Source organism: Mus pahari, chromosome 10 (assembly GCF_900095145.1).
Source record: "Mus pahari chromosome 10, PAHARI_EIJ_v1.1, whole genome shotgun sequence".
NCBI lineage: Eukaryota > Metazoa > Chordata > Mammalia > Rodentia > Muridae > Mus > Mus pahari.
In genome coordinates this window covers 4,031,952-4,044,878 of record NC_034599.1, presented here as the reverse complement: position 1 = coordinate 4,044,878, position 12,927 = coordinate 4,031,952, and the positions used below count along the sequence as shown (strand labels likewise).

At 41.1% G+C, this 12,927-nt stretch overlaps 1 protein-coding gene across 1 annotated transcript; it reads left to right on the top strand.

Annotated features, from left to right (window-relative positions):
- Positions 1–597: 597 nt before the first annotated feature.
- LOC110327576 (baculoviral IAP repeat-containing protein 2-like) lies at positions 598–12,401 on the top strand. Its single transcript, XM_029543153.1, has 4 exons — positions 598–669; positions 2,844–4,743; positions 10,915–10,993; positions 12,255–12,401. The coding sequence occupies exons 2-4, from the start codon at positions 3,839–3,841 to the stop codon at positions 12,309–12,311; spliced, it is 1,041 nt and encodes a 346-aa protein (XP_029399013.1). The 5' UTR covers positions 598–669; positions 2,844–3,838; the 3' UTR covers positions 12,312–12,401.
- Positions 12,402–12,927: the final 526 nt, after the last annotated feature.

Sequence of the window (12,927 nt, the reverse complement as noted above, 5' to 3'; positions counted from 1 at the left end):
TGCGTAACTACCTCCCCGCCCCAGAGGGTCTCAAGTAGCCTTGCTGTGTTAGCCACGACTGGGGTTGAATTCCTAGGATTGGAGGTGAGCGCCACCATGCCGGCCTGCCAGAGCCCACTTGTCAAAATGTTAAAGCCCATCTTACAAAAAGCCAGGTTATATTTACTGTGCACGCACACGCGTGCATCCCGCCTTACTCAGGCGTTTCGAGGCCAGCTCACGAGCCTGCGCCGCCTTAGCTACGACGCCACGTTTGCCTTAGTGCCCGTCTAGGACCCCGGCAGGGTGAGGCCAGAAAATACAGGGTTTCCGGAGCTAGGAGCCGCCATTAAAGGTGCAGGGCAGGTTAAAACACGCGGCCACAAAGTCCGGACCAGCCAGCGGAGGCGGTGGGGGAAAGGACGGACGCTCGGGAAGGCCCAGCCTTCCTCGTCCGGGTCCCAGGGGCCCGAACGTTTAGCTTCCAAATCCTGAGCACGCAGGCGCGAGCGCAGGCGCACTCGCGCGCGACTGGCCCACAGCCCCGCCCCTCCTCCCGCGCGTTCCAGCTTGCGGTGCGCGCCTGCTGACGTCACCGCAACGTCCCGCTGGCCGCAGGTGCTTTTGGGAAGGCTGCGGGTCCACCGTCGGGCGCCTCCGGTTCCAGGGCGCCGGAGGCCGGGCTCGGTGGTGAGTGCGGCCGCCTTCGGCAGGCAGGACGGGCGAGCGTGGCCCTCGGCGGCTGGGCGGGTGGGCGGGCGGGCGGGCGGGCGGGCCTCCTCCTTCGGCCCCGAAGGCAGTTCAGCTGGCGTTGTGCTCAGGGCCGCCCTTGGGCTTGGACTTGTATTACCGTTCTGCTTTCTTTTCCTTTCGGTTTATTCTTTTCAGTCAACCCAGGCGAGGCTGGAATTTGCGGCAATCCTCCTGCCTCCAGTCCCCCTAGGTGCTGGGATTACTGGTGTGCACCGCCTCGACTGTCTCTTCAGATTTTCTGCAGGTTTTAAAGCTTTAAGCCCGCGGCATTTATTTAGTGCCTTTAAACCAAGTTGTGCGGCAGGGGGATGACGGTGGTCATTCAGTGACTACTTGCGCCCAGTAGTCGTGTGAGAGGTTTGGTTTAATTGGGAAAGGTGTTCTCCGTTTCTTGTCTTTCCAAGCTGTGTGTCGCCCCTGCAGTGGGCATAGAGCAGTGTGGGTTGGTGCTTGCTGGAGGTGTAACAGCTAGTGTAGTTAAGCCACACGGTCGTGGTGGCCTGGTGCAGGCCACTGCTTTACCGGCACTTGCACTTTTTTGGTTTTGAGATGCTACCTGTGGTGGTGGTTAGGGAGTGGTTGTCCTTCACCGATTGCGTTTATGAGAGCTTCCCGGTGCCTTTGTCTTGGCTAATTTAGCCCTGGCTAGTTCAACTGTTCTGTCTGGCAGGAGCATTTCATTCCGCCTCGATCTTCCAAGTGTTGAGATTGAAATTGCAGGTATGCCTCGGGAATCCTCAGGAAATATTTATATTTTAATATAATAGAAAATATCTTACATATTATTTATTTTATATTGTATTATTTATTTTATATTATAACTTTACATGGATTTATGTGTATAAATATATTCTATATGTACTTATATTTGTATTATATATTTTAATTTAATGTTTTTTAATGTAATGTTTTAATAGAATATAAAAAATATTTAATTTTTAAAAAATATTTATTTATTATTATACATAAGTACACTGTAGCTGACGTCAGACACACCAGAAGAGGGTGTCAGATCTCATCACGGGTGGTTGTGAGCCACCATGTGGTTGCTGGGATTTGAACTCAGGACCTTTGGAAGAGCAGTGAATGCTCTTACCCGCTGAGCCATCTCACCAGCCCCTTAATTTTTTTCTTGTGATTAAACTTAGGGTCCTTCACCTGCAAGGCAAGTGCTCTAACATGGAGCTATATCAGCAGCCCTACAGACCATCTTTCCACTATTTATGGTGACTTTTGTCTCCAGTCAAGTGCCATATCAAAATATCTTTAAATCAGAAAACGAAAAGAGCCTGGTGGTAATGTGGTCCTAGCACTTGGGAGGTTGAGGCAAGAGATTCCAAAAAGTTTTAAAACCAGCTTGGGTTACATTGACTTTCTAGCCAGTTTAGGCTACAGAATAAGACCCTGTCCCTTTAAAAAAAAAGTTCATGAAATATAGTACATTTTTTTCTAATATTAAATAAACAATATATAAAATGAACAAATTTGAAAATTGGGGACCAGTTTTTGACAAATGGAAATGTCCATTTGTTTTCAAAGTTTTAATTTTTTTTTTCTTTTTTGTTTTTTAGAGACAGGGTTTCTCTGTGTAGCCCTGGCTGTCCTGGAACTCACTTTGTAGACCAGGCTGGCCTCGAACTCAGAAATCCGCCTGCCTCTGCCTCCCGAATGCTGGGATTAAAGGTGTGCGCCACCACGCCCGGCCTCAAAGTTTTAATTTTTAAACTATACAAAGCTATACACTTGCCTTGCAGGTAAAGGACCCTAAGTTTAATCACAAGAAAAAAAAAATATTTTTTTATATTCTATTAAAACATTAAATTAAAATATATAATACAAATATAAGTACATATAAAATATATTTATACACATAAATCTATGTAAAGTTATAATACAATATTAATTTTAAAGACAAGCATAGCTAGTACTTTGAGAATGCTTTTGCAGTGGTGTGTTTTGATTTAGACCCTTTATAAGTAGACTGGTTGGGTGAGGAACTGTTGTAATCAAGATGTGTTATCTAGAGTGTGTCATTTTTAGACATAACTGAATAAATTGAAGATGACAATTCTGTGCAATTAGTTTTGTAAAATATTATTTTTTTCTTTCAGATTTATAGTCCTCAAGAGTCTTTATGTTCTCTCAGGAAATCTGGAGTCATGGAAATCAGTCATGGAAATCTGGAAATGTTTATAAGAAGATGCACTTTGCTTTGAAATGTGCTTTTGTGTATTAGTTATATAAAATGATGAGTTTTCAAAAAGAAGACAAGTGCAACAGAAAAGCTTTGGTAAAACAGATTCTTAGGTATTTGGGGTAACAAAAGAAAGCCATGTCTCGAATTGAGTCATTCTTAATTATAATAGACTTATAGTGGAATAGGTCTTAAACACAGGTGGACTTTATAAAATGCAGTCTTAAGTTTATGTACAAAATACTGTTTGTTGACCAGATATATTAAAATGATAGACACAAAAAGAATCAAGGTGGTGATATATAAGATTTAACAATGAGAGAGTAACAGTTTATGCTTTAAGCACAGTTCCTTTACAATGAATACTGTAATCTTAATAGAGCTGTGTTGACTTCCTCAGAAGTTAATTGCAGTTGTTATAACCCACTTTAAAGAATACTGTATGACATTTTCTCTAAGGAAATACCAGATGCAGACTTCAGTTCCTTTCATTTGATAGGAAAAGGAGTAGTTCAGATGTAATGTTTAAGTCCTTATAAGGGAAAAGAGTCTGAATATATGCCCTAGTATCTAGGCTTCATAACTAGTAATAAGAAGTTAGTTATGGGTAAACAGCCCTCAGGTTATCCAGAAGAGTTCATGTGACCCCAAAGAGTCCTAAATAGTGTCTTGGCATGCGAGACAGATCTGTCCTGTGTGAGTGTCAATTCACCAGTCCAATCTGAATAGACCAATGACTCTCTCCAGTTGGTGTCTGCTGTTTTATTCCTGTCTGTGGTGGAGATCTAGTGTAAAGTGGTGAGAAGCTTCATATGGAAGTTTGAGCTGTCAGAGATACTATTACTACTCGTGGACAGAACTGTCCCCCAGAGGCTTGTCCAAGGTGCCTTCCACCCAAACCCTAAACGTATAATGGAGAGTAGCTCAATCTTGTCAAATTGGACAAAAGAGAGCAAAGAAAAAATGAAGTTTGACTTTTCGTGTGAACTCTACAGAATGTCCACATATTCAGCTTTTCCCAGGGGAGTTCCTGTCTCGGAGNGGAGTCTGGCTCGTGCTGGCTTTTATTATACAGGTGTGAATGACAAAGTCAAGTGCTTCTGCTGCGGCCTGATGTTGGATAACTGGAAACAAGGGGACAGTCCTGTTGAAAAGCACAGACAGTTCTATCCCAGCTGCAGCTTTGTACAGACCCTGCTTTCAGCCAGTCTGCACTCTCNGTCTATGTCTCCTGTGAAAAGTCGATTTGCACATTCGTCACCTCTGGAACAAGGTGGCATTCACTCCAACCTGTGCTCTAACCCTCTTAATTCTAGAGCAGTGGAAGACTTCTCATCGAGGATGAATCCCTGCAGCTATGCCATGAGTACAGAGGAGGCCAGATTTCATACTTACAGTATGTGGCCTTTAAGTTTCCTGTCACCAGCAGAGCTGGCCAGAGCTGGCTTCTATTACATAGGGCCTGGAGACAGGGTGGCCTGTTTTGCCTGTGGTGGAAAACTGAGCAACTGGGAACCGAAGGATGATGCTATGTCAGAGCATCGCAGACATTTTCCCCACTGTCCATTTCTGGAAAATACTTCAGAAACACAGAGGTTTAGTATATCAAATCTAAGTATGCAGACACACTCTGCTCGAATGAGGACATTTCTATACTGGCCACTTAGTGTTCCTGTTCAGCCCGAGCAGCTTGCAAGTGCTGGATTCTATTATGTGGATCGCAATGATGATGTCAAATGCTTTTGTTGTGATGGTGGCTTGAGATGTTGGGAACCCGGAGATGACCCCTGGATAGAACACGCCAAATGGTTTCCAAGGTAATCGGTTCTTTTTGTTTGTTTTCAAGACTGGGTTTCTTGGCGTAGTCTTGGCTGTCGTGGAACTCACTCTGTAGACAAGTCTGGACTTGAACTCAGAGAGATCTACCTGCTTCTGCCTCCTGAGTGCTAGGATTAAAGGGCTGTACCACCACTGCCAGGTAATTGGTTCTTAAAAATGTTTATTGTGGTATGGAGGATTGAACCCAGGGCCTCATATCTGGTTGACAAGTTCTCTTGCCTACATCCCTAACCTCTTAATTTTTATTGTTTAGAATAAATTTAAGAGCACAGTTTTTAGTGTAATACAATTAAAAATTTTGTATTTGAAACTGATCAGCTATGTGAACTTGGATTCATTTCTAAAATGAATGGGCTGTGTTAGGTGTTTTTATTGTGTTACAATACACATAAAAAATACTAATTTAGCCATCTAAAATGTATTCTTCTGTAGTATAAAGTATTTGTGTACTGTCTTTTAGTCATCTCCAGAGCCTTTTTATCCTCTCAGACTGAAACTGTATCCCATACACTTGTAAGCACACCCCTGGCACCCACCCTTCTGCCTACCATATCTGAGTCTATGTTAGTTACCACAGCCACAACACATATAAGTGGAGCCATACAGTAAAGAGACCTTGACATGTGCATGCCTTCCATGGTAATGACTCCTTGAGGGAATTACAGGGACCCTTTAGTCATTTTTTTGTATGATACAAGATGGACAGGAATTTTGATGTAACTATTTACATTGTTAAAATATAAGTAGTTTAAAATTACATGATGGGACAGATAGTGCCCCCATGTCAGCTTGCCTTTAATCTCACCGCTGGGAGCAGAAGCATGTATTCTTTGTGAACAAAGAAAGGCCAGCCTGCTCTACATAGCAAGTTCAGGTCAGCTAGGATTGCATAGGGAGACCCTGTCTCAAAAAAAATTATGAAGAATCATCAAAATTTTTATGTTAGGTCCAGTGTAATGTTAACATTCAGGAGTATGACATCACTTTGAAACTAACCTGGGTTACTTAGAACTGTCTCAAAAACCAGAGCAAAAAGATAGATTTTTGACTTTTTTGTTGTTGTTCTTCTTGTCCTGAAAACTGATATATTTAATTTACTTAAAAGTGTTCATTTTGGCCAGTTGTGGTGGTACACTCTATAATTTGGAGGCTGAAGCAGGAGTGTTCCAAGGTTGACGATAGCTTGGGCCACATTGTGAACCCCAGACCAACTGAGCTAGGTGGCAAGACCCCATCTGAAAAAACAATAAGCAAAAAAAATTATTGGTCAGGGAAAAAAACATGTATAAATCAGTAGTGGAGGGAGGTCAAAGAACAGCTCTCCTTCTACTATGTGAGTTTTGGGATGGAATGCAGGTCATTAGGATTGTGGCAGGAACTTTTACATGCTGAGCTATCTTGAAAGCCCATAGAGTTTAAGCCTTCTGTTAATGCAACAAATTTGGCAAGTCGTTTCAGAATCACTTGGAGTTTGGTTTTTAAGAACATGTTTGGAAAACAAACCAACATGTTCTCCATAATATCATGCTAGTATGAATTTAGTCTTCATTGTTGAAAGAAAAACCAAAAAAACCAAACAGTATAGGAAAGCATGTTGCCTCCAGTCTGCCTTGTAGCATCCAAGAATTCTCAGACTAAAATGTCACAGACATTGGTACCCTGGGAAGAACTTAGGGTTGCTAATGTCTCGAGTTTGGATTGAAATGTCAGTTTTAAATGATTTAATCATTTAATTGGCCTTACATGTTATAATTTGAAGTTTAACTGTTCTATCTAAAATACAAAAACATTTTAAATTCTATTTAAATTGTTACAATTTGTAAAACAAAAATTCTTCACAGTTTTAAATAATTAAGGGAACCAATGTTTTGTGTCAGTGCAGCTCTGAACAGGCTTTAGCTGTAACTATCTTTGATCTCAATAAAGACAAACTATAACAGATGATCACTAGATTTTAGTATATACAGTTCACTTATTTATCAAATATTTAGGTGCCTGCTAAGTAATATTTTAGGTGCCAAGGATTATAATCTGTTGTGAAGGCATAGTGGAGAAGGAGCAAGTGTGCAGTAGTCAGGACTTACTGTACTATGTCTTTATTATTTTGCTGGATTAGTTTTTTGTTAACTTGGCACAAACTGGGGGTCACTTGGGAAGAGGGAACCTCGGTTGAAGAATTGCTTCAATCAGATCTTAAAGTAGTCTGTTTTGTAAACTAGTAACTTAATTTCATTTGTATATGAAAACGCTGCCTCTGTCCTTTCCAACAGTTCATGGCTTTAATGTATCTTTTAAAGTTACATCCATGGTTTATTTTTCATATGATAACTGTAGCTGCATACTATCTTTATAGGACAATTGTAACTATAGTTACAGCTACAGTTACTTTCAGCACTGTGTGGGGTAGTACTAAAGACTGAATCTGGGCCCCAGTGTTTTACTGTTACTGTCTGCAGTAGTATGAAGGTGATTACTATTTGTCTTCACCTGTAGATTTTTTACTTTCTTATGCTCGCGAGAGTTACTTATTGTGTTCTTTCTTTATAAGCTTGCATTATCTGTTTTGTTTTCTTGAAACTCACCAAGCTCCCTGAAGATGAGTATTAATTGCTTATCTGGCAACATCTAAGTCCCTTTCTCTTTCTTCTTTTGAGTTGGATCTTGGAAAATTATTTTGTTCCTTTATTGTTTTGTTTTTTAAGTTTCTTCTAACTCTGCTTCTTAGATTTTGTGACTGTGTTGAGCAAAGACTATGGATGGGTGTTGGGGTGTGGTCGTGGGCTTGGGCTGGGGCTTGTCAAAGGATATGGCAGACTCCTTGGGAAGTCCAGAACTGCAGCAGCTCTGTTATCTGAAGTCATTGTCTGTGAAGATTCTCAGTGTTCAGGGAAGCATCAAAGCTTTTGGTGGCAAGGCTGAAAGACTCTTATCAGCAGTCTAGGAGACACCACCAAAGCAGGCTCTAAGGGCCTTTTTGTTGTGGAAAACATCCTGTCCAGGAACCTATGTTGATTTCTATTCTGGCTCATGAGTGCTCTCACGATGATGGGGGCAGTAGCACTGGTGACTTGATGTTTTAGAACCTGAAGAGAAGCCACAGAGCCCTGTGTGTGTGTGGGGGGGGGGGGAGTGAGCAAGAGAGAGCGCATTGACTACTGTTCTGTGCTGCTGCCAGTGTCTAAGATAAGGACACATTGAGCAGCTGGAGTAGATCCTGGGCTCTGGTGTGTGTAGAGCAGTTGTAGGGCTGGGGCTTAAAGAGCACAGGAGCAGAGTGGATATAGGGTGAGCTCTGGGGTACAGAGGATGGTTAGGGAGGAAAGTGGTGCCTTTCTAAAGGAGAGGCGTAGCAGCATCTGTCTCCAGGGTTCCTCAGCAATAGTAGTGGTGGGAACTGGCTGCTCTGTGGCAGAGGAGGTTCTGAGCTCAGTGTCAGTGCACACTAGAGAGACCTCATGGAATCTATGATTATCTCAAGGCTGGTGACAAGTTCAGTGACCAAAGCAGGCCCTTAGAGCCTGCTTTGGTGGTGTCTCCTAGATTGCCGATAGAAATACTCTGTCCTCCTTTGAGCCCATCTGTTTCCAGCTTTCTCTGTAAACTTATCCTTCCCAGTGGGCCTCCTGTGGCTCTTCTTTCCCCCTTCCTTCTTTTTCTTTTTCTTTTCTTGTGTGTGATGCCCACATTTTTTTCTTCATTTTATGTGAATTGGATTACTGAGTCCTCCCTTGGCTGTTTGTCTTGGTTTGTTACAGAGATTAGAAGACTAGTACCTTTCAGTTTGCCCTATTGCTGATAGTTTCTTACAGACTCTCCTTTATCATTGCTTTATATTTGTTAATCCCACCAAATGACAGTGAAGACCATTATCCACATTCTTTAGTCAAATTAAGGAAGCTTTATTTTCTTAGGGTTATCTCTCTAAAGTGGGATTTGAAAAAGCTCTCTAGCTAGGTGGTGGTGGCGCATGCCTTTAATCCCAGCACTCAGGAGGCAGAGGCAGGCTGATTTCTGAGTTCAAGGCCAGCCTGGTCTACAGAGTGAGTTCCAGGACAGCCAGGGCTACACAGAGAAACCCTGTCTCGAAAAGCAAAAAAACAAACAAAACGAAACAAAACAAAAAAGCTCTCTAAAGTAGGATTTGAAAAACTATCATTGAACACAAGAGAAGGGTTTATATAGTTAAAACAAAACAAAACAAAAAACCCTGCAGAACTAGGAAGTTTTCAAGAGTTGGGGAATTTCCAGAGGAATTTTGGTTATGTAGGAACTTGGCTGAACATTTTAAAATTATTTGGAAGAACATCTTATCGGTATATTCAACGTGTGACTCAAACTCCATAACGTGGGGAACATGTTAAATTCCAGAAACAGGTTAAAGCAGGTCAATTTGAAATTTTCAACAAAAGAAAATGAACTTGTTCTGACCATATAACAAAATGACTCCCATTCTTAAGATGGAGTCAGGTTGGTCTGTCAGTATTATTACTTCTTTAGGTTTTTAATTTTTACTTAGGTGTGTCTGTCTGAATGTATTCCATGTGAGTATAGGTACCAGAGGAAGGCATAAAAATTCCTAGAGCTGGGATTACAAGCAGTTGAGAACCACTTCACATAGGTGTTGGAAACAACTCGGGTAGAGCTGGAGGGGCAGCACATGCTCTTAACCACTGAGCCATCTCCACAGTGCATCTTTTTCATTTCTTTAACAGAGTCTTTTGAAGAGCAGATGTCTATAATTTTGATGATGACATCTTAACTGTTTTATCTTTTATGAATTATGGTTTTGGTTCTTATATAAAAATTCTGTCTTTGAATATTAAATCTTGTGCTTCAGAATGCTAAGCCTAGGCTCTACTACGTATCTGAGCTCTACTACCAGGCTCCTTTGCTTTGTTTTAGATTTATTTTTTTACCTTATTTAATTATGTGCATGTCTGAGTTATTGCTGTGATGAAACACATGGCCAAAGCAACTTAGGCCTAAGCAAATAAATAAGGATTTATTTGGCTTATGCTTCTACTTCACAGTTCATCATAAAAATCCAGGTAGGAACTCAGGCAGGCTGGGACATGGAAGCAAGAGCTGATGCAGAAGCCACGAGGATAATGAGAAGCCATTACTGGCTTGCTCCCATGGCTTGCTTAACCTGCTTTCTTATAGAACTTAGGCCCAGGCGTCTCCCCACTCATATGGGCTGGGGCTTCCTTCATCAGTCTCTGATTATAAAAAATGCTTTACAACTGGATCTTACGGAGGCATTTTTCAATTGAGGTTCCCTCCTCTCAGATGATTTTAGCTTATGTCAAGTTGACATAAAACTCCATCACAGTATGTGACTGTATGCAGGAATCTGCACAGGAGTTAGGTGCCCAAGAAGGCCAGAAGCATGAGCTTGTGGGCTCATGAACATGTGAGCTTCTGACTTGGGTGCTGGGAACTGACCTCTGGTTCTTGAGCACTGAGCTTTCTCTCCAGCCTTCTTGTCTAGATAGAACATTCTGACATAAGGAAGGACAAAAGGACTTTACTTGCATTTAAGGATATGGGTCATCCTTAGTTTATTTTTTGTATGTAGCATAGGTCAAGGTTTTGTGCTTTAAAAAGGATTTGCATGTTGAATCCAGTTGTTTAGTGTTTTTTCAAAAGGGAGTAGAATGGGAATGGGTGCTCTGTGAATTCCTCCAAGAAGTTTCAGTAGGTTAAGTATTTGAGAAACATTGCTGCAAAAGGTGGGGGGAGTGTGGTGTGGATAGGAGAGTGAACTCTGGGGCAGGATTGCAAATTACTGTGTTACGGAATGTCAGTAGATAAGGACTAATAGGATTTGAAATTGCCTTAAGCATGAAAAAGACAACGTCTATAGCATTGTGTTTCACATGCCGACTTTTACCCCTTTTTAAGTGCAGACTTTTTCCCTTTTTGCTATATAAGTGGAATGAAACAGAAAAAAAAAATAATAGAATGCACCAACACAATGAGAATGTGGTGGGTGACAGTTGATTTCTGTTATACTAAATGTCTACAGGGTTGTGATATAACAGGGTTTTGTGGGGTATAATGAAGACGATTTGAAAGTCACTCCTGTAGAATAATCAGTTTATTTTTGATATGAAGTACTTAAAAATAGTTCTTGTTTCACATTTTAGGTGTGAGTTCTTGATACGGATGAAGGGTCAGGAGTTTGTTGATGAGATTCAAGCTAGGTACCCTCATCTTCTTGAGCAGGTAAACTGATTTTAAAATTTACATGAAAGCTGGGGAGATGGCTCATTTGGTAAAGTTCTTACTATGCAGTATGATGCCCTGAACGAGATCCCAGCACCACATACAAAGCTGGGTGTGGGAGCATGCATTGGTAACCCCGGGATGTTGGAAGCAGGTGAACCCCTGGAGGTCACTGGCCAGATAATTCAGTGAGTTCCAGGTTAAATGAGGCAGAGACCTTGTCTTAAAAACACACCTGTGTTTAGCTTTGTCCTCCACCTGTGTGCACACATAGATGCATACACCTATATGGCCAGGTTCATATAATCTCTACATAAACAGACAAAAATACAGCATTGAACTATACTATGAAATAATAATTACAGAAATCTTAGAAGTGATATTTATTTTTATTTTATTTACATAATTTTAAGGCAAAATTGAAGTTTATTACATTTTTATAGCATTTTAAGCACTGTAGTTAAGAACAAAAGTGCTTAGGAAGAAAAATCCGCCTAGGTTGGGCGTGTGCTTAGAAGAGTTGGTGTTCAAGTTACATGGCCTGTAGCCACAGTAACGGCGTCCTTGACAGTTTGGTTGATAGCTTGCTGTTCAGGGTTCTTTATAAATGTTGTTTTTTACTTTTGCTTTTTTGAAAAATCTTATATCCTGCTACTGTAGAGAGGTTTTTGTTTGTTTGCTTTGTTTTTAAATGGGGTTAAAGAGGTATCATCAATGTCTCTTTAGTCTCTTCTAGAAAAAAGCCAAAAACTTTTTAAGAGTTAAAACCTTTGAAGAGTTACGCAAATATCACTTTCCAAATGGAATGAGGTGGCACTAGTGTATCTCCCTGTTCTCTAAAATAGAAGCTGCACTGGGGTTTTACCTCGGATGTAGATAAAAGTGTAAGCATAACTGTATTATAGTTACAATGAAGCAAAGCAAAGTATGTGTGTGTTTATTTTAGAGTTTTGGGACAGGGTTTCTTGTATCTGAGGCTTGCCTTGAACTCCTGATCTTCTTGTCTCAGACTCTTAAGTGTTGAAATTACAGGAGTGTGCTAGCATACCTGGAGTTTCCCAAAGGATGCGTCCCTTTACTTAAATGTCAGTTTGCTTGGCTGTGGTGGCTCACTCCAGGAATCCTGGTACTTGGAAAGATGAGGCAGGAAGATTTTCATGAGTGCTAGGCCAGTCTCAGCAACAGAGTGAGATCTCCGACTGTGCTGTTTAGACTGTTAGAGATTTCTGATTTAGCTGTCAAGTGTTCTCTTATTTCATAGCTGTTGTCCACTTCAGACACCCCAGAAGAAGAAAATGCTGACCCTACAGGTAAGTAGGAATAGTTCAAATACAACTATGAATTTTTGTAAGAATGTTAAGAGTAAAAAGTATATTAGAGAAAAGGGTGGTAGTACTTTTGAAGTCATAGGGGCAACTTTGGGATATTGACTAGAAAATTTATGCTTTTAGTGAGATTCATGACATTTATTATATTATTATTATATAAAGAGCTGACATATGAGCATATGAAACGACGAGACACATGCAGAAAACAAATAGCTTGAAGCGTACCAAATGAAAGCTTTACCTCCAGTGAGGAGACGGCACTGTGCCTAGAATATGTTAGAAGAGGCCAGTCTGCAGGTGATTGATGGTGGAGCTGGAGATAAAATAGTGATTCAGTGCAGGGGGCTCTGCACGAGAGCTGAATTTAGCCAGATCTCAGTAGTTACATCTGTGTGATTTACATGTGTTGTGGTTAAATAACTGTCACTTTATGTGCTGGTCATATCAGAAGGCGAGTGCTGGTTCTGGTTCACCATTTGAAGAGAGGCATCGGCAGCTTTGCAGCTGGTACAGAGAAAGATGACCAAGATATATAAGAGTCATAGAAACCTTGGCTCTAGAGTAGATAGGGGCTTAGTCATGGAAACTATGCTCCAGGGGGTAAGG